Source organism: Eucyclogobius newberryi, unplaced genomic scaffold (genome assembly GCF_026437365.1).
Source record: "Eucyclogobius newberryi isolate DKJ021-1_F unplaced genomic scaffold, fEucNew1.0.hap1 SCAF_7, whole genome shotgun sequence".
Lineage (NCBI taxonomy): Eukaryota > Metazoa > Chordata > Actinopteri > Gobiiformes > Gobiidae > Eucyclogobius > Eucyclogobius newberryi.
Window position 1 is genome coordinate 24018079 of NW_027316389.1, and position 23591 is coordinate 24041669.

Genomic DNA, 23591 nt, shown 5'->3' on the forward strand with positions numbered 1-23591 from the left:
ATGTTTGGCGGGCCAGATTATAAAGACAAACGGGCCACATCTGGCCCGCGGGCCGCGGTTTGCCCACCCTTGTTCTAGGCATAGAAGTTATATCTCCATGGAGACAACCAGACATTCCACCAGAAAATAGCAAAAACGGGAAATTCAGTTTTGAAAGATTCTAATACTAGAGGCATTAACTGGCTCTCACATGCACATCTTTGGTGGTTAAGATGCTGGGTATTCGTGTAACCCAGCAACACGTCTGGATGGAACACTCTGGAACTCCTCACTAAACCAATTACACTACGATCCTCCACATCGTTCTGTGTCATTCTCTCAGTTTCTGTTCTCGCGCAGGTACAAGCTGTACTGGCCTGGAGCCAGCGCTCCTGACAAACCTCTTAATGAGAACGTGCCACTGCTTTAAGAGTCAGAGGAGAACAACCACTGCATTCCTATAAATGGTCATATTCAGCGGTTAGAGATACCAAATTATGATAAAAGCAGCTGGAAACCAAACAATTTCACAAAATATAATTAAATCATTTAATGTTTTTTTGGTCTAAAATAGATTTGATGTTTTACAAAGTCTTGATTTCAGACACATTTTAGGTTTTGATTTCATATTTCAGAAAACCTTAATAATTTACAACTGTCTGCACATTTCTTTTTACCAAAATCTGGATCCTAATGTCATGAATTTGGAGGAATCTGCATCCAATTCATTCAAACATTCCAGTAAGATAAGACCACATATTTGTCCTATTTATTCTCATTCATCAACTTATTTGAAATCACATATTGAATTTGTTTCCTGTCCTGATTCTATTTTCTTGACATGGGTAAAAATAGTAAACTGGTTAGGGACAAGCCACATTTATGAATGAGTTTCCCTTCCGCATCATGAGTGAGAGTAAAAGGCCTTACTGTAATGCTGGTTTAACATAATGCACTGAGGACATTCGCTTTGCTCCGAGCCAACAGCGCTCGTACTTTCTCCTGTGCACGCTCAGACCAGCACAGCCCGGTCAAGGTCCAGTCAATCATTACAGCAGTCAAAGTTATGGCTGTTCATTAAATACTATAATGCTTTTGCTTTACCATATACAGTATGAAGACGAGCCAATGACATCAGAAGTGCAATGACAAGTGCTTTTGTGTGTTTGTTGTTACATTTGAATGTTGCCAATACAATTAAACTGTTACTTTTAAATACTAGAAGATTTTTAAATTTTTCACTGAAAATATTGAACACAGGTCCAAAGATTGTTATATGAATGAAATGTAGGTCTATTTAAGTAGATTCATTTTAGCGAGAAAACAAAAACATGCACAATGGGAGTAATAAAGTAATAACTACAACTAGATGTAGTTATAACGTGTAGTTGTAAAAACTACATGTAATAACTACAACTACATGGCTTGTCTTAGAGTCTGTGAATAAATTCATAAAACAATTATATAGTAACAAATTAGCTTCTGATAATTTCCAATGGAATAATGTAATGTTTCTATCGATCTATTTACCGTATCTAATTTTTCCTATTCATTTATTTTTATTTAAAGGGAATGTATTCATATCAATGAATATACAATGTAAATATCCCAGAATTAGCCCACAGACTACTTTCCATCTGTCGTCCACATGGATCTATTGTGGTCATCCAGGGCAGGTCAGGACACAACATACACTATAGCACTGAGCACACATGCAATACAAATGACAACAAAAGAGTTAAACCATAGTTCAGAATCAGTGATTACAGACCTGGTTCCTAATTAATTGTTGCAGCTCTAGGTCTTTATAGAAGCATAACCAAAGAGTGACATCTAAAGAAAATAACGTAAATAACATGTTGCACATTCAAAAGGCAGAAGTGAAAACACTGACAATTGATAAGGCAGTTAAAAGGCACTGTATTGGGATTAAATGTTTTTTTAATACATAAAACATTTGAATATTGACAACATTTTTGTTGTCACTTTCAAATAAAGGTTAATGGTAATATTTCTGCACGTTTGTGATTCATTTTATAGACATTTCACATTTGTAAGAATTAAAACTCAAAAAATACTTTTAAATACCGGTACATGTTTTAACACATTTCATTTGGATTGGAAAAATATTGAATTTGTTTGTGTCTTTTCTATGTTGCGTGGCGTTGGGTCAGTGGTACTTCCTATGCAGTCCACACGATCCTGTTCACTCCAATGCGTCTCGCTCTGAGCTCTTCGGATGTCCACATTCCAGAGCAGCAGGAAGTGTGTTGGGGCTGAATCACACTGCCTTGTCATTGGACGGTGAGTCAGTGACCTACGCTGACATTCTACTTGTTCCCATCACTCCGCAAGGTTCAGCTTGGCCCCAAAAAACAACATTTAAGGATTCACTCTGCCCCATGTCTGACTCCAATAAAAATGTGTGTGTGACTTTGAATGCAAAATTGAGGTTGAAAAGTATATAAATCCTCGGTTGCAATGTACTAATCTAACTCCCATCAAAGGCTCGTCACTTTTGGAGGGCATTCTGGACAGAGCTGGTATGACAGGAATTTGGGGCAGAAAGTGACCTTATGCCCATAAGTACTAGTACTCTTAAATCGGGTTCTGAGAAACAATTAACTGCAAAGTTTTGACATGTATTATTGGTTACATATACACTGATAAATGTTAATCTTAGTTAAATTTGTTCAATTGAAACAAAGAACAATTAGGCTATTTTGCATCGATTAACACATTTGCAGCAATGAATTGAGTTCAGTTCTAATTTTTGTAAAGATTGCCTTTGTGTAATACATTTCTCTTTAAATAGTAGTAGTGAAGTAATTAAAGGCTGAATAACACCCTCTGTAGTGAGTTGACCAGGTCTTTTATTAGTAAAGGCTCCACACGTGGACGAGGCAGTGATCACAAAGCTGCAGTGTTCAGAGCATGTCTCCTCTTGCTCAGCTCTTTTATGGCTCTTCAAATTCCTCATAATGGTCTGTAAAGGGTCTTATGTGGGGGTTTCAAACTATGGCCTGGGGGGCAAATGCGACCACCAGACAGATGACCGATGACCATAGGCCAGAACTGGGCATTGCTTAAATCCGGTCCACCACAACCTTCTGACGATAATTGTAGCTCTTTATTTTTTTAATTGTCTTAGCTATGGAACATGTGTCTGCACTTGTGTCCTTAATACAGATTACATGACATTTAAAAAATCAGATACTAATCTATTCTATTCTAAGTGGTATCGAAACTAAAGCATTGGAGCAAGAATCGCTACTAAAAAAACCCTCACTTTAACAGGACAACATTTTACTTTTTGTGAAGTTTTTTGTGTTTTAAAAATGATCTTGAGCTTTATCAGAACTATTATGAGACCATAATGTGTAGTCAAAAAACGTACTGTTATTTTGAGTCAGTTTTTTTTTGTCTAAAAACTTGACCTAAAAGGAGCATTTTGAATTATCATTGTGGTTTTGAAATCGGCTTAGAGAATTTAGTATATTGCTTAGTTTTGAAAAAGAGTATGAAATTAAATAATAAACTCTCCACTCGCCACTTGCCTGGATTCAATATGGCCCTTGGAGAAAAAAATAAAACTTTTCACCATACATTTAAATAATTCTACCACTATAACATAATAACACCACGTTGCATAGTAATACAGACCTAAAAGTAACGTTCCAAGCCTTCTTAAAGGTATTTGTTACAGGTCTGTGTTAAATGCACACATCTGCATAATTCCCTGTATTGAGCCACGTGTCTATGGCTAACCACTGGAGTCTTATTGTGAGCGGGGGGGCCTTTCCACAGAACTAACCATTACTATGCTTGTAATACCGTAGAGAGTTGATAGTCTTAATGTATGTTAATCCATATATCCAGGCCACTGTTTTACGCCACAAAATCAGTATATAATCAAAGTAATCAATATTAACAACTGCCCTGTTTCCTGCCCTTCACTTCAATGAATCCCTACAGCCATAGTAATAATATAGCATCTGAAACTATATTATTGGAGATAACAACCATGTCCGCGACCAGAAAACTTCTACGGACGTTCAAGTTGCTGGAGAAGTGAAGTGAGAAGACTGATGATATTTCTCAGCAGCAGAAATCAAGAACTTGGCCCAGTGCTGTTACTATGGAGGGGCCAACCTATGTCCAGCCAATCAGACTACAAAGACCCACAGCAGGCGGCGCAGACAGAGGCACAGAAGAGACGGCACTTTCAAGGGTCATACATCCATAAATGTCAGCCTTAACCGGTGAGATTAAGTCTATCAATTACATGACAATAGTGCTTTAATACAGGAGGTAGTGAAGTAATTATAATACTTTTAATTCAGACAAATATTATTGATCGGCCTCTGTAGGAAATAACTCATAATACGTGAAATAAATGACAGAAATTATCACTTTACAGCTACTATGTAATAGCAGTATAGCAGCAGTAGGGCATAAAAAATAAATACATTTCAGTTTGATTTTAGGTTATTAAAGGCGCAATGGACGATTTTTCGGCGATTTGAGAACTCAGGCGGAAGTGCGCATGCCACTCCCCCGTGTGGACTGATACAACACACACGTGCGTTTGTTTATTAGCGCGACGCATCGGATTGCATCTCTCGTCTCCCGTAGATTTCTGTCTCTTATGAGTCAGCTCGAACTGTCTTTCTCCGTCCTAATTTTGTCCCATACACTGAGGGAACTATATTATGATAGATCCATGCGCTTAGACACGCGGAACCGTGCTGCTCTCGGGGGATGAGTCGCACACGGCTGCAGGTGAGCGGTAGGTGCGTTTTATGATTGATACGTGGCAGGACTAATCGGCAGTCCACGCCACGAGGAAATAAGACTCAGATTTGGGCCAAAAAAATCGTCCATTCAACCTTTAAGATAAGATAAGATAAGAAATTCCTTTATTGTCCACACATGGGGAAATTTCATTGTTGCAACGCAGGTAGAGACAGAGGAAAAGGACAGATAACTTATAGGAAGTTTAAAAACACTCTTATAAACAAAACTCTTATAAACAAAAAATCTTATAGACAAAACCTCTCATTTTTTAATAAGGGATGGAGGGGAAAAATAAAGATAAAATAAATCAAAAACAAAAACTGTATTTACATCATTAAAAGATTAGTGCCATCAAATCATATGCTTTTACTGATCTCAATTTGATTACAATTAGATTAACGTCCCTCCATACGCACATAGGGCTCCTTCTATAGTAGAAGTAAATCCAAAACACTCCAACACCAATAGCTTTAGCATATATCAAGTTAAAAAAGTGTAATATGTTGGTGTGAGTTTTTAGAGATAAATTAAATTGACAAAATAGCTTATAGGAAAATGTCCCCTACATTGGCAAGAGTGGTCCATCGAGGAGGAAGTAATGAGAACAGCTGGTGGAGTGCGCTTTATAAATGTGTGTGTGCTCTTTAATGCTCTTTGTCCTGTGCCTCCTGCGTGACCCCTGGGACAAACAGTCCCTCCCTCCCTTTATACGTGAGCGCTGGTTCTCAAGGTGCAGCCCCTCCACCGGCCCCTCAGCACCACACTCACTGCAGCCACTACACAAATGTTCCAGCATATTTGTGGTACTTTTTCCAAACAGTATTTCTCTCTGTCTGCCTGGCTACTGAAGAAAAAGAGCAGAAACAGTTAGCCAATGTGATCTTACGGAGTCTCAGCAGAAGAAAAGGATGACCAAATGGGGAAGGAAAAAACGCACATGTATTTATAGTCTAGTAGTTAGAATTCTGACTAACAATTTAATTAAAGTTAATCATACAAATGGTCGCAATTAGCAAATTGTGACGGCCACAATTATTTATGTTGTATACTTTGCAGTCTCCATTGGTCTTGTGAAATGGTCTAACCCTGTAGTTTAGAACTTCCCACATGTTTAGAAATGCATGGAGCTTGTAAAGGTTTAGATGTTCATGTTCTTCTCTTCAGGTTAATGCCCGAGAAAACATGACTAAAATATGCACTGTACAATATTGAAAATGAATTACAAATCTAATTGTCAGACAACTGCAGGTATATTTTCCAAGAATAGCCTGATCAGAATAGCCTGTGACAAAGTGTCTGTGTGAAAGCAGCGTGTGCATGTCCCTGTCATTGATTATCTCCTCAGTCCAGTGTAAGCAGTGGTGACTCAGGCAGTAGCCGGCCTCCTGTGGAGATACATTAGGCTGTATGAGGTCACTGCATGCTGTATGAGGTCACTGCAGGCTGTATGAGGTCACTGCAGGCTATATGAGGTCACTGCATGCTGTATGAGGTCACTGCATGCTGTATGAGGTCACTGCATGCTGTATGAGGTCACTGCAGGCTGTATGAGGTCACTGCATGCTGTATGAGGTCACTGCATGCTGTATGAGGTCACTGCAGGCTGTATGAGGTCACTGTATGCTGTATGAGGTCACTGCAGGCTGTATGAGGTCACTGCATGCTGTAAGAGGTCACTGACTGCAGGCTGTATGAGGTCACTACATGCTGTATGAGGTCACTGCAGGCTGTATGAGGTCACTGTATGCTGTATGAGGTCACTGTATGCTGTATGAGGTCACTGCAGGCTGTATGAGGTCACTGCATGCTGTATGAGGTCACTGCATGCTGTATGAGGTCACTGCATGCTGTAAGAGGTCACTGCATGCTGTATGAGGTCACTGCATGCTGTATGAGGTCACTGCATGCTGTATGAGGTCACTGCATGCTGTATGAGGTCACTGCATGCTGTAAGAGGTCACTGCATGCTGTATGAGGTCACTGCAGGCTGTATGAGGTCACTGCATGCTGTATGAGGTCACTGCATGCTGTATGAGGTCACTGCATGCATCCCTTGGAGCTCTGACCAGAGTCAGGCACACTTTCAACTAAAGTAAGTTTTCTGGTAAAGCTGTTTTGTTTCTTATCTAACTTGTGAATAATGGTAAGGCAATACTATAAAAAGCAAAACGTAAAACATTCTGTGAAAAATTGAGACAATGGAAAGTTTTAGATCAATGATGGGCCTTTCTTGATGAAAATAAAATGAAACAAAAAAGTAATTTCACAAAGAGGCATCTCTTCAGATTAGACATCTCCATTATGTTAATTAAAATGGTATAGTTGGATAAAATGTCAATGCTTAAGATGTACACAACATAAACCAGGGGAAATGACAATATCTCAAAAACTGAATTGTCGCAAATCCCAACACAGCAATTTCCAATCAATCAAACCATCCCTGTCAACGAAAATGCAACGTGGGACTGGATCTCAGTTTGGTCACACTCCTGGCTTGGCTTGGATACAGGCACAAAAGATCGAGGGAAGACATTCCATTGAACCTGGGCTCTGGTGGGACAGGCCCAGGCCTGCACCCCCTTCCCGAAACACACAGACCTACATATGACATTCCATAGCTTCTCCACTCTCTCGGCTTCGGCTCACATTCCGATGGTGTCACATAGTCCTCTGTGCTTTGGCCACAGACAGCAGACAGAGCCGTGAGCTGCAGACCAAAAGCCCTTTCCTTCCTGCTCACCATCTTTAAAATGCTTTTGATTTAGTCTTGTTTTCCTCCATCCCTCCCCCAGCTCATCTCCCCCACCCCCTCCTCCTTGGCCCTGTCCTGGCACGTCACTCTGCTCCAGTGCAATAGTAGTGAGTGCACTTCACATTACTCAGCCAGGGATCCCCACCCTGTAAATTGGGACCACAATGTCCACAACTTGCAAAGAAATATAGCCAGAGGACATTCCCGGTACACTGCCCAACTAATAATGAGTAGAGAAACATGTCAAAGTCACTTCAAAGCACCTGTAATTGGCGAAACCTAAAATAAACAAAGAAACTATTAACATACTAAAGTCAGAAAACAATGATCCGATTTTGACTTATTTACAGTGTTGAGTGTGGTTTGTATGTTGTAAAAAATGACTGTTATTGGTCACCGTTGAGATGACTTAGCGCTCCTGCAGGCGGTACCCCGTTACACCCCCTCAGCAGCTGGGAAAGCCCCTCCCTGTCTTGACCATAACTTTCAGACTAAATAATGACTCAGTATGAAAAAAATGGCTCTGTTGGCATATTTCACCATCAACTGATTTAAACTGTCTTTTAAAATTAACAACTACTACGTTTCAGAAGTGGATTGTTGCTGGTTCAAAATGTCTGCCCTGGGGATATGAACAATAGCAGAGGCAGAATGGGCAGCCTTGAGCTCTGGATACATGGAGGGGGTGTTGCCTGCGTTGCCTAACCTGTTGACACACAGCGTTGGTTAGACATGACTCAGTGCTGCCAACAGACTAACTCATAAACAAGAGCTTTATACCTGAAGAGGGGTTTAAAATAGAAACTTGTACTATTCCAGGTTGAACAAGACACTGTGGAGTTAGCAAAAAGTGATTTAAAGTCACTGAAAAGAGTGCCACAATCTCTCACAATGATATACAATCTAGGGCTGGGCGACATTGACACAAATAAATCTCAATCTCGATAACAATAATCGGGTAAGGTTTTGTTCCTAGTGTTAGTTAAGGTTCATCATCAGACACATGTGAAATAACTATAAAATGACCCATGAAAGTTAAGAAATGTCACTTTATACCCAAATTACATATTTTTCATTTTACTCTTTTGATAATCGATATTCAAATTTTGCAAATCTTCAAAACAACAATTTCAATATAATCTGCCCAGCAATCTTGAAATATTGTAAGAAAACATAATTGATCTCGCTGTATCGATATAAAATACAGTATAAAACCTGAAAATTGAAGAAAAATCCCTGAATCAGACACACACACACCTAAACAAACAAAAATAGTATTTGCGAAGGTCAGTTACTACAGGCAAAAATGACAAATCAATGGTGACCGAAGCCAACTTCAAAAGTAAAACCTTGCCAGTTAGTGAAACTATAAAGGTTGTTCATTAACAGTATAAGGACACACAAAGGTCACTCACACAAACTCTTTCACTTTAAATTTTCTTTCACATGACTCGTGTCTATAATTTTGATCATGTGACACAGACACCTTGATGATGAGTGTGTGTTGAGCTTATGGGCTTTGCTTGCTCCTGTCACAGTGAGCAAAGAGCCAAGATTACAGACCTGCTTTAAACATGCCTAACATGTGATGACACCCTTATGCACCGTACTGTGATGACTCATAAACATGGCCAGTAAACATATCGTGTAGTTGATGCATGAAACCCTTCATTTTAACAGAAGGCTGACAAACACACTTCTTTACAGTCGGTTATCCTCCCTATTGTTATCTTTATATTGTTAAATATAGAGGTGGGAGATATATTGAAACATTTATAATATCACAATTGTTGTTTTGGTGATTTGCAAAATGAGAATATTGAGTATATCATCTGTAAAGTACAATTTAAAAGACTGCAAAAAGAGAAGATTAAAAACCTTTTAAATAAGGGTATACATTTGAATTTATGTTTTTTTGGTCTAATTTTATAGTTCACTCATGTTTTTTGTACTATTCAAACCTCAACCATGACATTTAAAGGCATATTTTAGCACGTGTTTCCATAAAATTGTCTGAATATTGCTATATTCCAAATTAATATGATTTACATTATAATTGTTGTAAACATTGCATATAAAATGACTGGACAATTGTAAGCAATGTCTGAAATTAAGGCCATTACAATAGGCTAAAGTTTAAATGGAAGTTCCATTCTCTTGCTCTTCAATTAGTTTTGTCTGCAAAATAGGTGATAGATTACATTTAAAAACCAGAATCCATAATTAATCGAGGACATGAATGGACTATTGATCAGATTTTTTGTAGGAAAATTATCAAATTATATTCCAATAAAGATACTAGTACATATCGTTAATGATATTACATGATCTTACAGTGTTTCATCTTTAAAGTTGTAGCTTGCCCTTTCATAAGCTTAAACAACATATTAAACACACATATGCAAGTCAAATTCTACCCTCTACCAAACATGGTCATTTCTGGTTCCATAATGGTCATAAAACACCCTCTCTGTCTCCCCAATGAGTGACGTCATGCTGCTCTTTACTGTGAATGAGGCTCACACACTGGCTCCGAGCTTGTGTCCACCCTTTAGAGAGCCAGTACCTGCTCCAGACCGTCTCCACTGAGCCACAGCTCCGCTCAGGACGTCCCACCGCAGCTAATAAAACCTTCATTTCTCCCCTCTTTCCTCTGAGTCAGCAGAAACAACAGTACAGCTCTCCCCCCGTTCCCTTCTTTCACCCCCGTACCCCCTCCTCTGTGCGCTGTGTAGTGATCGGTTCACACAGGAATGTTTTAAATAGCCTGTGTCTAATGAGTATAAGAGTTTAAAATCCTCAAGTGGGCAGTACACATTCCTTAACAATGCTTATGCAGTGGCCCGGGCCAAGCTTTATTTGGTAAAACACCTTGTCTCATCTCAGGAATACAAATGTAGTAGTCACATATAATATCTCATCTATAAATGCTGTAGTTAACGTTATCTTAAGACAACATGAAGTTATGATGGCTACAAAAAAGCCTGAAGAGATTCAAAACCAGTGTAGTGAAAATCCCAGCCTCTCATAATGTCCTCTTAACCATTTTTATGAGCGATATGAGTCGGTGTGTATGAGATTCCATAAAGAAAAGAGTTAAAAATGCTTTAGTAAACAGCAAACTGGAATGATGTCAACAGGACATACGTTTTAAGATCAAATATGTTTTCACCATCAAGTAGCTTTGTAAGTTCATCTTAGTAAACTATTGTTGCAAATGGCCTGGCAAAACATGAAAAACGCAAATAAATGTGTGGTTAAGAAATCATGTAAAAGAAAGTATATGAGAGTCCAAGCTATACTTATGTTGCATGACGTCGAATTGTCTTGAATAGGAAAATGCCAGAAAGGATGTGTTGACACAAAACAGTGATGTCTTTGCCACCACTGAAGTAACACCACAGCTTGAATACACACTGCATTTCAACACATTTTACAATAGAAGTTTATGATTCAGATCACAATTCATGTAGCTAATTGAAAGTATAACATTAAGTGCTTTAAAGATGATAAATGATGAGACAGTAACGGAATCTGACGGAAGTTAACTGTTCTGATCAATACGGTTCCCCTTCACAATAACTTCCCATTTAAAGGTTTGTGTATTCCGAAACCCTAGAGCCCTTAACCCCCTGCTAATTCTCGAATCAAAGCAATGTCATTGTAAGGAATCCACTCAAACACACTCCCTACTGAGAGCAACAAAAGGCAGGAATCCACAGAAAAATGTTGAACTTTCCTGGTGGTCAAACCCCTCTCTTTCCTAAAACATTCAGCCCTTTGTCCATCCATCCCAAGCCGGGACAGACAGAGAAATAACGCACGGAAAATTGAAGGAAGCAGTGATTTCTCTCACCAGATAGTTCATGTTGTCCCGTTAAGGCAGCTCTGGGCAGGGCCTTTTAGCTCAAGCCCTGGCCAGACAACTTCCCCGCTATGTTCGATCTGGGGAAAAAACCTCCAAAATAGATCCTTAAAAGTGGTCTTGCTTTGTCTCGGCCCGTCCTTGTTTCCTTCACTCGCACAGACTTCTGTTGGAGGCGCTCATTCTGCCGCAGCTCTGTGATCTAACTCTTCAAGTATGGGACTGTTGCTTGGCCCATTTACTTCTGCACTGCTCCCCCCCTGGTCTCCTGCCGCTGTGATCCAAGGAGAGAGGGACAGAAGAGGGGAGGAGATTGTAACTGGACACGTCACTTCCTGCTTGGGTCCTGACATTCCCCCAGTGCGCTGTGGTCATTGGACTAAAGCACGAGTTTCTCATGCAAATGCTCCACGCTCCTCTCCTCCCCCTGGCCCCGGATGGCCACAGTATTCCTCCTCCTCCTCCACACTGGGCGACTCTGTCCTCCTCTGCCCCCTGGTTGAGGCGCGCTGCTCTCACACGCACTTCTGGAAACGGGACACAATAGTTTGGTACTGACAAAGGATGTGGTATAGGTTTTTGGAAGCGATAATGAGAGGAAGGTAAATCTGTCTATTTGTATTGCTATTTCTTGAGAACTGAAATGGTAAACCCACCAAATGATGCATATTTAGGGAAAAGTATCAAGATCTAACCACTTCCACGTTGTTTGTATCAGCATCAAAATCTACATTGATTTGAATAATTTCATAAAATGTCTGGCAATTATATTGGGTTGTATTGCTTAGCTGTTACTTCTATTATTAGGCGTAAATTTTATAGCACTTTATATGTTCTCTAGTAATTAGCTGAACGTACATTTCAATGCGAGCTTTAATTGCTCATTAAAAGGTTTTGAGAGCACTAATCCAGCGTGTGTGAGGAGCTGCATTGTTTAAGCTGCTAATTGAGTCGCTTTTTACATCTAATTCTTCCCACAATAAAATAATGAAGAGAAAGCGGTGAATCAAATGACTTAATTAGATAAAACAAAAGATGTTTGTACAAAAAGGGATTAAAAAGAAAGGATGCCAAGATTGTTTGAATGATCCAGTATTATTGTGATTATCCACGTCGCGATGAAATCATAAGAACTTGAAAGTAAGAAATAATAATTATGATGATTTTATAACCAACTATTTTCAATTCAGTCCATACATTAAAAAAACTAAATGATAGGATTTTTTTTATCTGAATGTTCATGTCGCATTAACTTTACTTTATCATTCAGAAAGTATAATTTCATAAAGCCAATTACATAGAATAATCTATATGAATGACATGAATTTAAGATTTGTCTGTTGTTTGATCAGTGTGTAGACATACGCTGAATAATCATAAAATCAAATGTTTCTTCGCACAACAATTGTAACACTAAAATCTGATATTGTGACATCTCTAGTGGGGCAAGAGTTTCCCAATGACGATAATTAGAGAGTATTATGTCACATTATGGCCGACAGAAATGTGTTAAAACATGTCTTTATTCTTTATAAGCTTAAAACATAACTTTTGTCATTGTCATTTTAAATCAGCTCCTTTTTGAGCATTCTTAAATAAACAATATACTCAATATTTAAATTTTGCATAACTTCAAAACAAATTACATTATAGCCTATTCATTTAAAGACACCATTACTACAATTAATTTCTCTGTTGAGTTAATGGAATTCATTTATTTAAAGGCGGTATGGACGATTTTTCGGCGATTTGAGAACTCAGGCGGAAGTGCGCATGCGCACTGCCCCGTGCGGACTGATACAACACACACGTGCGTTTGTTTATTAGTGCAACGGAGCGCATCGCATCTCTCGTCTCCCGTAGATTTCTGTCCACTTCTGCGTCAGCTCGAACTGTCTTTCTCCGTCTTCATTTTGCCCCGTACACTGAGGGAACTATATTATGATAGATCCATGCGCTTAGGCACGCGGAAACGTGGGGACGAGCCTGACGCGGCTGCAGGTGAGCGGTAGGTGCGTTTTATGATTGATACGTGGCAGGACTAATGATTTATTCACGCCACGAGGAAATATGATAACAAATTTGCTGAAAAAAATCGTCCATACCACCTTTAAGCGTAAAAGAGGTTGGCTGTTAATAAAGCTACCAATAGAAAAAATGGCTTGAGAAGAGGAGAATGGGCCTTGCCATTCAAAAAAAGCTCAATCTGGCAGTAAGGCAAATATCCACAGACACCTGTCAATCAAAGCCCCTGCATGTCAGGTGCTGTGTTTGACGGAGCGTAAAAAGATGCTAAGGGAAAAAACAAACTCTAAAGTGCAGTGTCATTTTGTGTATAGCATCAAAACATTTCACTATGAATAAAGTTGACGTGGCTTCTCTTTTGGGCTCATCGTAAATGCCATACTTCCTGTCAGATTTGGATCAGTTGCGTCATAATGCCAATGCCCAAAGGCTTTGTGCCACTGCAGTGAGAGAACAGGGGGACATTGTGTGTTTTTGACCGACTCAATGCGAATTCACTGTCCACTCTGCCTGCCCAACACCAACATGTAGGTCAACGAGTTTCTGAACACGACACACAGTCAACGCAGGCTTTGTGAATGCTTTGTTTGTGTCTACACTTGGCATTTAGTTGGACATCGTGGCTCCTGCATAATACAAGGACACAAAACCGAGACATGGCACTTTTTGACACCAGGACACATGGGATTGGGACTCTTAAAAGCTAAAAGGTTCTGCAGAAAGTTGCATGAATGTTTTAAGCAGAAAGATATTGTGGTTATGGTTAACTAATATAAACCATAACTGTGTCAACAATGTTCAATCTATATATCCGTGAAAACATATTATCATTAAAGTTTCCAGATGGATGAGGTTTTACTGAAGGAAAAGGGAAATATTTCAAATTGAAGCTGGTAAAAAATCTTCTAATACAGCTCCCAGAACAGTAACATTTCCTTAAATGAATTGTCAATGGGGACCAGTCTTCACAAATATCCCTCAAGCAACGGCCAACATGTCTGTTCTGTCCGTGGCTTTGTACAACACAGAAGGGACGTGTCAAAGCTGAGGGTTATGTATGATGTCAGAGCGTCCCGGGGTCAGGGGTCATGCATGAGAATGATGTGACCGCTCGATTATTTCAGACCCCGCTCCACAGAAGCACCCATCATCCACTGAAAGGTTCTTTGTGCAGCAGACGTATGTTTGATCAAAATCTGTACATTATTTTGATTTTTACACAAAATTGTCTGCAAATATAAATGAGAATTTGTTTGTTTTTTACTATTTTGATTATATTATATACTTTTTAAACTTTGTTCCAAATAAGTCACGAGAAAATATGCTTATTCTTTATGTTCTTTTAATATGAAACATTTAAACATTTTATCGGAACACCAATGGCACCTACGAGTTATCTAAAGCTAAAGCTAAAGCTAAAGCACCAGAGCACTGAGTCTCTGCTCACTGAACATGGCAGAGTGAGTCATGCCAAAGGCAGTGCTTTGTTCCTCTGGGTTCAACAATCAGCCCTTTGACAGAGACATGATGTGACAACTCAAACTCACACGCTGGAGGATGTGTGTTCTTCACCTCTGTGTCGACTGTACATCTGACAAATGCTCTGGGCCCATGAGCAACGCACTTGAGTGGGAATTTTTATTATTTATTGAATGTCAAGTGAATATGAATGTCTCTGTTTATCAACTGACTGCAAGGAAAGTGGGACAAGAAAACTCCGACAACATTCGTCAGAAAGTCATTTAAATGTCTTAAAATGTTCTTGTTGAATTAATGAAGGTTGTAGGCAGTTCCTGTTGATTCAGTGAAAGATTTTTCAAAGACTTTTCAAACAGTATTATGTTTACGCTTGCAGTTTAAGCTCAGAGGTTGTGGATAGTAGTGGATAGTAAAACATTTTACAGTCAGAAGTCTGTAATGCACACATGCATGTTAGCATTGTTGAAGAACTCAAACATTCACTGGAACTGCACTCATTTAGTCACTGCAGTAGTGCGCTGACACTGCAAACTGCCATATGTGTCTACTTTCTCTTTCTCCTTCTGGCAGATGTCTTAGTGACATTTGCTGTTTTAGGTGGGCAAAGAGTGACCTAAACAAAACAGTGCCACTTGGTGGGAAGAGGGCACAAATGGCATGCTAACCCACGACAGTGTCATCACTCCATGCACTGGGACCTACCTCTGCCTGTGGCGCTCCCTGCAGGCAGTCAAACATTCTACAGAAAACCTAAAGAAAAATATAAACACACCAGAAATAAAAAGACTTGAAGCTACATTTATGAATATTTGACATTTACACATTCAGCTGTGCAAATATAATCTATTACCATCTTTGGATGGTGGCAAAGTAAAGGTTACCTTCCAATCAAAGAGTATCATCTGCAATCTTGTCTCCATCCCTCATCCACATTCACTTATAAAGGGGGTTACTATGGCAACAGAGCCTGAAGGACCAGCAAATGTGTCTGGACTGATCTAGATCTGCTGATAACACACGCACACACGGCCATCTTAGATAAACCCAGGGACTGAACACCTGCAAGTCTTAGACAGATCCAGACAGAGATCCACTTTCTCTAGAAACAGACCTGCGTTCCTAGATATATCAAGACATTAAAACAGCTCCGTAGACAATATCTTTGGATTTAAGGTCTGCATTACAATTACAAGTACTAACCAGGACAGGGCCTGGTTAGTACTTGGATAGGAGACCGCTGGAACACCAGGTGCCACAGTGGGGCGCTAGAGGAAATGTTGTTGTGTCCTTAAGCAAGACACTTCACCCACATTGCCTAGTAAAACACTTTGAGTGCCTTGAAGGTGGTAAAGCACTATATAAATACACTGTAATAATAATAATAAGCCCACTACATGTCCCTGTAAAATAACATCTATGTCTGATGTAGAGAAGCGGAAGTGTGCCCAGCTCAGCACAAACACAGCCCATCTATCATCAGTGTCAAAAACAAAGACATTCGGACATGCAGCGCTGCCAGTCCTCCAGAGGCTACTGTCTTTTAATAGGCCATCAAGTGGAGTAGGCTAATGAGCGCTGGGTCTTATTATAGCACACTTCTATGTAACAGAGCTCAGAACAGTCTGGTCAAGTCTCAGACAGACATCACAGGGGCCCGGCTATCACTGCATCACACATCAGCAGAAAGCACTCACTAATGTTACTAATATACAGTCCACACGTCTCTTTTCCCCAATTAAAGGCCACTTAAAAGTCACAAGTTTTGACATAACACTGCAAGCTCAAACGTTCACTGACTATTGTGGAGAAAATATTTGAAATACCTTTTGCACAGAGTTTGAGAAAATATTTGCAATTTATGCCTCAATCAAGATTCAGTTCACATTTCAGACACATTCTGGAGCTTTGACATTTGAGAGAAAACTGACATTTTAACTGCTAAACCAATACGAGAATGATATGCATTTCAATACGTATTTGTAGAGGAGTAAACTATAGGCTTAGTAGATTGCATACATAATAATACTCCAGCATTAGTTGTTTGCAGAGGAGTTTTGTAACCTATATACTTGTAACTTGAAGGATTTTAAAAGGTATGACCAATCTAATAGCAGTTTAATTGATTGAGATGAATTTTGCTTGTATAAGATAACCTGAATGTTGCACAAATATGCCTTGCTGGCCTCTCGAGTTACAGTCTGCTAGTTTACGGTCTTGCGTGTCGGTCGGCGTTTATAAAGTCATGAATATTCTGCCTTATGCCTCGGGCCAGTAGTTCACATTAAGCGAGACATGAACGTTGTAGATGTTATAGAGATTCATTGTAAAGCCCACTGGAAACTGAGGTGGTTTGGTTTGTTGTGAGGAATGTTCAAAGCAAAATAAGCTGTCAGAGTTTGGTGGAAAGTTCAGTTAATTATTAGCTTAAAGGTACACTATGTAACTTTCCTGGTGGGGAATTACATATTAGGGATGTCAAGGTTTATTCGGTTATTCAGTAATGGTAATTGTTCAGGTTACAATATCATAGTAAGAACTAAATGCAAATAATCATGACTATTTTACGAAGCAAAATTAAATACACGGAAATGTATGTACTATTGGAACATGTTTTGTTATGTGTCAATAAGCAATACCTGCTCGTGTCCATGGAGATACATTCGATATATTTGATTATTACCAAGGATTCAGTGATGTTATGAAAGATTTTCTCCTTGATCTTCACTCTTCTTATGCTGCTTCTATCCTATGTAATATATCTTATGGGACGGAAATCTAAAAATAAATTACGTTTAATTTTATATGAATGTGTGGGAACGGACAGAACATTTATCCCGAAACTGGTTCAAATCCTGATTGACTCTATTTAGCGATGCGAAACAGGGTCAGATCTCAGTTCTTACTGATAAGTGTGATTTCTGAGGCAGAAACAACTTCAATTACCCTACAATCTTCAGCCTACTTTATTGTTTTACCATTGGACTAAATGTTTTATCAAGTATGAATCTTACATAGCCCAGCTCTTAGCCTCCGCTGCGAAACACCCGCAGATAGTAAGACACATCACATAAATGAGGTTACATGAGTGAAGGATGAGCAGGCGTGGTGGGACACATTAGTGTAATATGATCTCAAATATTCCTGACCCATTTCACTCACATTCTGCTCATACACGTGTTGGACTGATGCGAAGACGCTGCACTTTGGCTCGGTTCCCGCTGTCTCTGTGTGGCCAGAGGGAATACTAGTTTCCTGTGTGCTGCCATCAGTGCTCATTGAATCCCCACTGGCTCCCTGGACACGTCCCAAGAGCTTGACAAGTACATTTGGAGTAGTAGTTCATGTGGCAGTGACTACACCAAGAAAACCAGTGTGTTCAGTGCCCACCTCTGTGTGACCTGAGCCCCACTGAAAGCCCTCGGTGGTGCCATAACATGTCAAATGCGGCCCAAACACAATCTAAAATAGCTCTACGCACACCCTCGTGGCCTATTCAGCTTGAGTTAAAGCCAGTGATTCAGCGTAAGCACAGGGATTATTATGGTCGAATTATGGTGAAAGGCTGCTTAGGCTTTAGTGGCAACTGTCTGGAAGTGCTTTATTTTTACAAGCGTGTTATTATGAATATGGATGCTGTAATATATGGTGATGGTGTTGTTATGGCGAGAGCACAAAACTGATTGACATTGGGAGTACGTTTACGACAACATAGCATCATTTTGCATAAAACAAAGAGACTACTGTGGGGCAAATAATTACTGTGGGTAGATTGACTGGTTTGTTAAATTGAAGGTGAAACTTGAAACTGACTGGCATAATATTTGCCTAACATGTGTTCTATTTAACAGCATCGTTCATTTAAGTTGAGATGTCATGAACAGGTTATCAAACTCATCTGAAGAAAGGACCAAGGGCCACTGGACTGCAGTTCTAGCTGTAGCTTTGTGTATTTATCATATTGTGGGGACTGAAATCTGTAATACATACTTCCCTTCCTTATGGGAACAAAAAACAGGGCCATATGATGTAAATTCTTCAATATTAGATCAACGGCATAGTTGTTAAATAAACCATGCAATTTGGGTCTTGTTTTGTATTTAACTATAACAACATTCATTGTCACCTGCAATACTGGAACAGGTCCAATGTCTTCCTGTTCAAAACTGCAGATCTGAGCGGCCTCTTCATAGAGGCATTACTGAAAAATTATATTTTTACATTACATTTTTTAAACCTGCATGTTTGACCCGGAGTTTGAATTTTATGAAAAATTTTAAGTAAGTACAGAGCAGTGAGCGGGGACAGGGTGTAGGTGAAAACAGACATTTTCTGAGCACTAAAGGCTCTAATGCTGGACAATACAGGATTGTGTTGTTATAATACCATTAAAAGCTTAAAAAAGTAAAATACACATAATGTGTCCCTTTAAGGTTAAGAAAGTCGTAATTATGGTTAACGTCAGGATCAATCACTGACTTCAATGAATGTTAAGTCAATGTCCCTAAAAAGCATGGAAAAATATGCGCATTTAAAACAATCTTGTTTTATTAACACAAATAACTAATTCATTGTGACCTTTTCTGAATCTGACCCTTAAAGGTTTTTTTTGCTGTCAGATAAACAGCCCACAACATAACCTCTTTTGCAGATTTTACAATTACAATGTTTGCTATTGTCATTTTGTATGTCAATGTGCTATTTGCGTTGTAGACAAAGCAGTTGTTGGCAGATATCACTCTCCTCCAGCCAGCACACAGTCCCACAGATGCAGACTGGCTCATATAGTGCTGCTGCGGTTCACAATAGCACAAGCTCACTGCACACAGATCCTAATGACTCCACCATGAGGCTGATGTGCCGAGTATTACAGTGCCGTCAGCAGAAAGCCCGCGGTAAGAGCTTCCTCAGCACAAACTCCACATGTATCCTCATCATCAGGTCTGCACCGCTCTGCTCTCTCTCTGACTGCAGTGTGCTCCAGTCTGGCTTTTTAAGTACTCAACACAAATATACTCTTCACTATACTCATGCATACTGTGGGTCCAGTAGGTGTGTCTGACCTATTTTGGCTTGATGTTTGCGATGACATTGAGACTTAATAAAGGACTGTTGCTGTCATTTAGTACTGACAGTGTTTTTTGAGGGGGATTTTCACAGCTTTAATTATTGTCATACTCAAATGAACTTTTCTTAAGGTGCAATGGCCGGTATTAAATGATACTGAATGAACACAATTGTGTTATGCCTTATTAGCTTTCATTTGAAGGTAGAAAAATGCTTACTATTACAAAATTTACACTCCTGTAATTGGAAGGAAGGAATCATTTACTAAAGTTGCTCATGTGTAATATTAAATATGCATGCTTGAAGTAATTGGAAATTGTGATATACAATGTTGGTGAATTTTAGCAAATAGGCTTTTTGAATCATGTAGTATGACATAGGACTGGGTTCTGCCTAGTGCCTCAAGATACAATAAGAATCATGAAACAGGGTCCACGGGTAAACGATATGTAACGTGATACAAATAAGTTAAATGTTGGCTAAATTGATGTTTGATTATGTAGAGTAACCAAATGCATTGGAATTTCACGTTCATGAATAATTCACTCAGCTCAGCAGATTCAGCCTTAATGCAGCAGTCAGCAGGTTAATCATTATTTTACACTGCAATTTAACATGATGAATCTATGTCGTTTGAAAGTATCATGATACCCATATCTGTATCGATGCCACGAAGTCCGTCACATTACGAGCACAGCCCTAGTATTACACCTCTTTTACAAATTCCTATTAACAAGATAACTCATCTATCAAAACGAAACTGGTCAAATGTCTATCATCATGTTGTCATTATTACACTGCCTTTCTCCAAAGCTATAAATCTCCCGCATCGGGTTTCCGGACATATTTGAAGGGTATTGTCCACACTTTTCACACTCGGTCATCTCAGACAGACTTAGAGGTGACAACGGCTTGGGTGGTAGTATCACGGGCAATAACACATCACACACAATATGGAAGCTGTGCATTTAATCTGTCCAGCTGCCATCCTGTCAATTGGCTGTGAACTGAGAGGCCAAGCAATTTACTCCCCACAAAGGTTTTTCAGAGCACTTTGCACCGTGTATGTGTGAGAGACTTGGAGACAGAGGGATTAGATGCTATATGTGTAGGATAAAAGCTCTGGCCTGAATGATGAGATGAGAAGAACGGGAGAGATGGGATAGGTGAGCTGTCCAACTTCTTAAGTGGCATTACTTCTAGCTCCTAGGTTCTGGAAAGCCAGTTCAAAAGAACCACAATATGTTTCTCTGCTGGCCAGGACAAATGGATTATTGCTGTCACAAAGCTTTTTACCAAGGCATCCAATCCAGCCTGGTTTGCTTGAAACAAAATAGGGCAGCAGGGTTAGGAAAGCTGTTTTGACAGTGTCATTATGGTGACAGTAGGGTAAAAACACAGAATAAATGACCTTATGAAAGCAAACATTAGTAAAATGTTTCTTTAGAATATCATCAGTTAAATAAAAAAATATAGTTCTTGAAATCAAAGTGATATTATATACTCTCAATTGTACAATTACAATGTAATTATGTTTCACATAAACATAATTGCATTGTTTACGTGACTGGCACCATCCTTATTGTCAGTGGACACAGGTCATGCAAAAGTAAAGTGCTTTGCAATAGTAAAAACATATTAAACTAAAAAATAAAAGCATTAATAATTAATTTTAAATGTAATTCAAATGAAAGAATTGTAGATAAAATGTCTTCACTCAAAGGCACAGCTAAACAGAACCGTTTTAGCCTAGATTTAAACACTGCCAGCATAGGGGCCCTTCTCACAACCTCAGGGAGACTGTTCCAGATTTTAGCTGCATAAAACTGAAATGCAGATTCCCCATTTTTAGTCCTGACTCTGGCACCAGCAGGAGGCCGGTCCCTGAGGTCCTCAGAGTCTGAGATGGTTCATATGGCACTAACATGTCCGAGATGTTCAGCATCTGGCAGAGTGGTGCGCCGCCAACAACCTGGCTCTCAATACCAAGAAGACCAAAGAGCTCATCGTGGACTTCAGGAAGAAGAGTTGCACACTCACCCCCATCCTTATCGACGGGACGGAGGTTGAGCTTGTCACCAGCTTCAAGTTCCTGGGTGTCCACATCTCCGAGGATCTCTCTTGGTCTCTCAACACCTCAACCCTGGTCAAGAAGGCACACCAGCGTCTCTTCTTCCTGAGGAGGTTGAAGAAGGCCCACCTGTCTCCTCTGATCTTGGTGAACTTTTATCACTGCACCATCGAGAGCATCCTTACCAACTGTGTCTCAGTATGGTATGGTAGCTGCTCTGCTGCGGACCGGAAGTCACTCCAGAGGGTGGTGAAAACCGCCCAACGCATCACAGGTTCCTCCCTCCGGGAGGCGCTACAGGGTGCTCCGTTCCCGGACCAGCAGGTTCAGGAAAAGCTTCCTCCCTGCAGCGGTCATCCTGCTGAACTCTGTGCAATGACAATAAAGTTGAATCTAATCTAATCTAATGTACTTTGGTGCTAGGCCATGGAGAGACTTGTACACAAGCAGAGCTGCTTTAAAGTCTATTCTCTGAGCCACAGGAGCCAGTGCAGAGACCTGAGAACAGGACTGATGTGATTGTACTTCCTGGTTCTAGTCAGGACCCGAGCAGCAGCGTTCTGGATGTACTGCAGCTGTTTTACAGCTCGTTTGGAGAGGCCAGTGAACAGGCCGTTACAGTCTAATCTACTGGAGACAAACGCATGGATAAGTCTCTCGAAGTCAGGTTTAGACACTATACTTTTTTTTATTTTGGCAATGTTCTTCAGATGATAAAAAGCTGCTGATGTTATGGATTTGATGTGACCGCTTAAGTTCAAATCTGAATAAATTGTTATTCCTAAATTTCTCACTTGATTTGTAGGTTTTAGAGCGAGACTCTGGGGGTGACAGCTTCTCTTTGTTTCTGTGGGCCGAAGACAATCATTTCAGTCTTGTTTGAGTTTAGCTGGAGAAAGTGATCTGATCTGTTAAATGAAACATAAATCTGAGTGTCGTCTGCATAATTGTGATAGGACACACTTTCGCTGGGTATTATCTGACATATACGTCCTTATTGTCAGTGGACTTCTTAACTTGACCCACCACCAGACTCTCAACTCAGTGATGTAAACACAGCCAACAATGCCCTTTCCCCACCTTCACCCTTCTCCTTGTGCATCCTGCTGCTCCCAGCACACATTCAATCAGCCCCAACAAGATCCATCATGAGCTGGGCAGAGGTCAAACTGTGGCTCAGCCCTGTCCCTCCACCAGAGTGACTGGAGCAAATTCAGGGTCCAGCTTTAATCTCTAGATCATACTCAAGGACTGTGCAGGACCCACTTGCCCTTTATATTCTATGACACATATCACTGCTAGTATAATAACTATTGTAGTATATAGAGTTGGGATGCAAAAATACATCCAAGCTTTTATCTTACAATAAATGCAGAAAGTAATTGCCATTCTGATTATTAGTCTATATTAATTTAACAATCTAACAACATGGCGTGAAATAGCATTGGCCTAGACTATTGCACACAATTTTGATTGATGTTTGAAGTCCAATAGCCAAAATGGCTTGTCTGTTCAAATAATTGATTATACATGAATATGTACAGTGTAATGTGTGTCCT

The 23591-nt window shown here is 39.8% G+C and overlaps 1 protein-coding gene across 3 annotated transcripts in view; it reads right to left on the reverse strand.

Annotated features, from left to right (window-relative positions):
- The window catches only part of bcar1 (BCAR1 scaffold protein, Cas family member), a 37121-nt gene that overhangs the window by 12521 nt on the left and 1009 nt on the right, over positions 1 to 23591 (reverse strand). The window contains exon 1 of one of the 3 annotated variants that reach the window (XM_072434638.1): positions 11385 to 11682. The exons of 1 other annotated variant lie outside the window; for it this stretch is intronic. In XM_072434638.1, the coding sequence (XP_072290739.1) occupies positions 11385 to 11396 (12 nt within the window). In that variant the 5' untranslated portion in view covers positions 11397 to 11682. Of the gene's footprint in view, positions 1 to 11384; positions 11683 to 23591 lie in introns of those variants that run through there. One more of the 3 variants, XM_072434635.1, reaches the window with a different exon arrangement.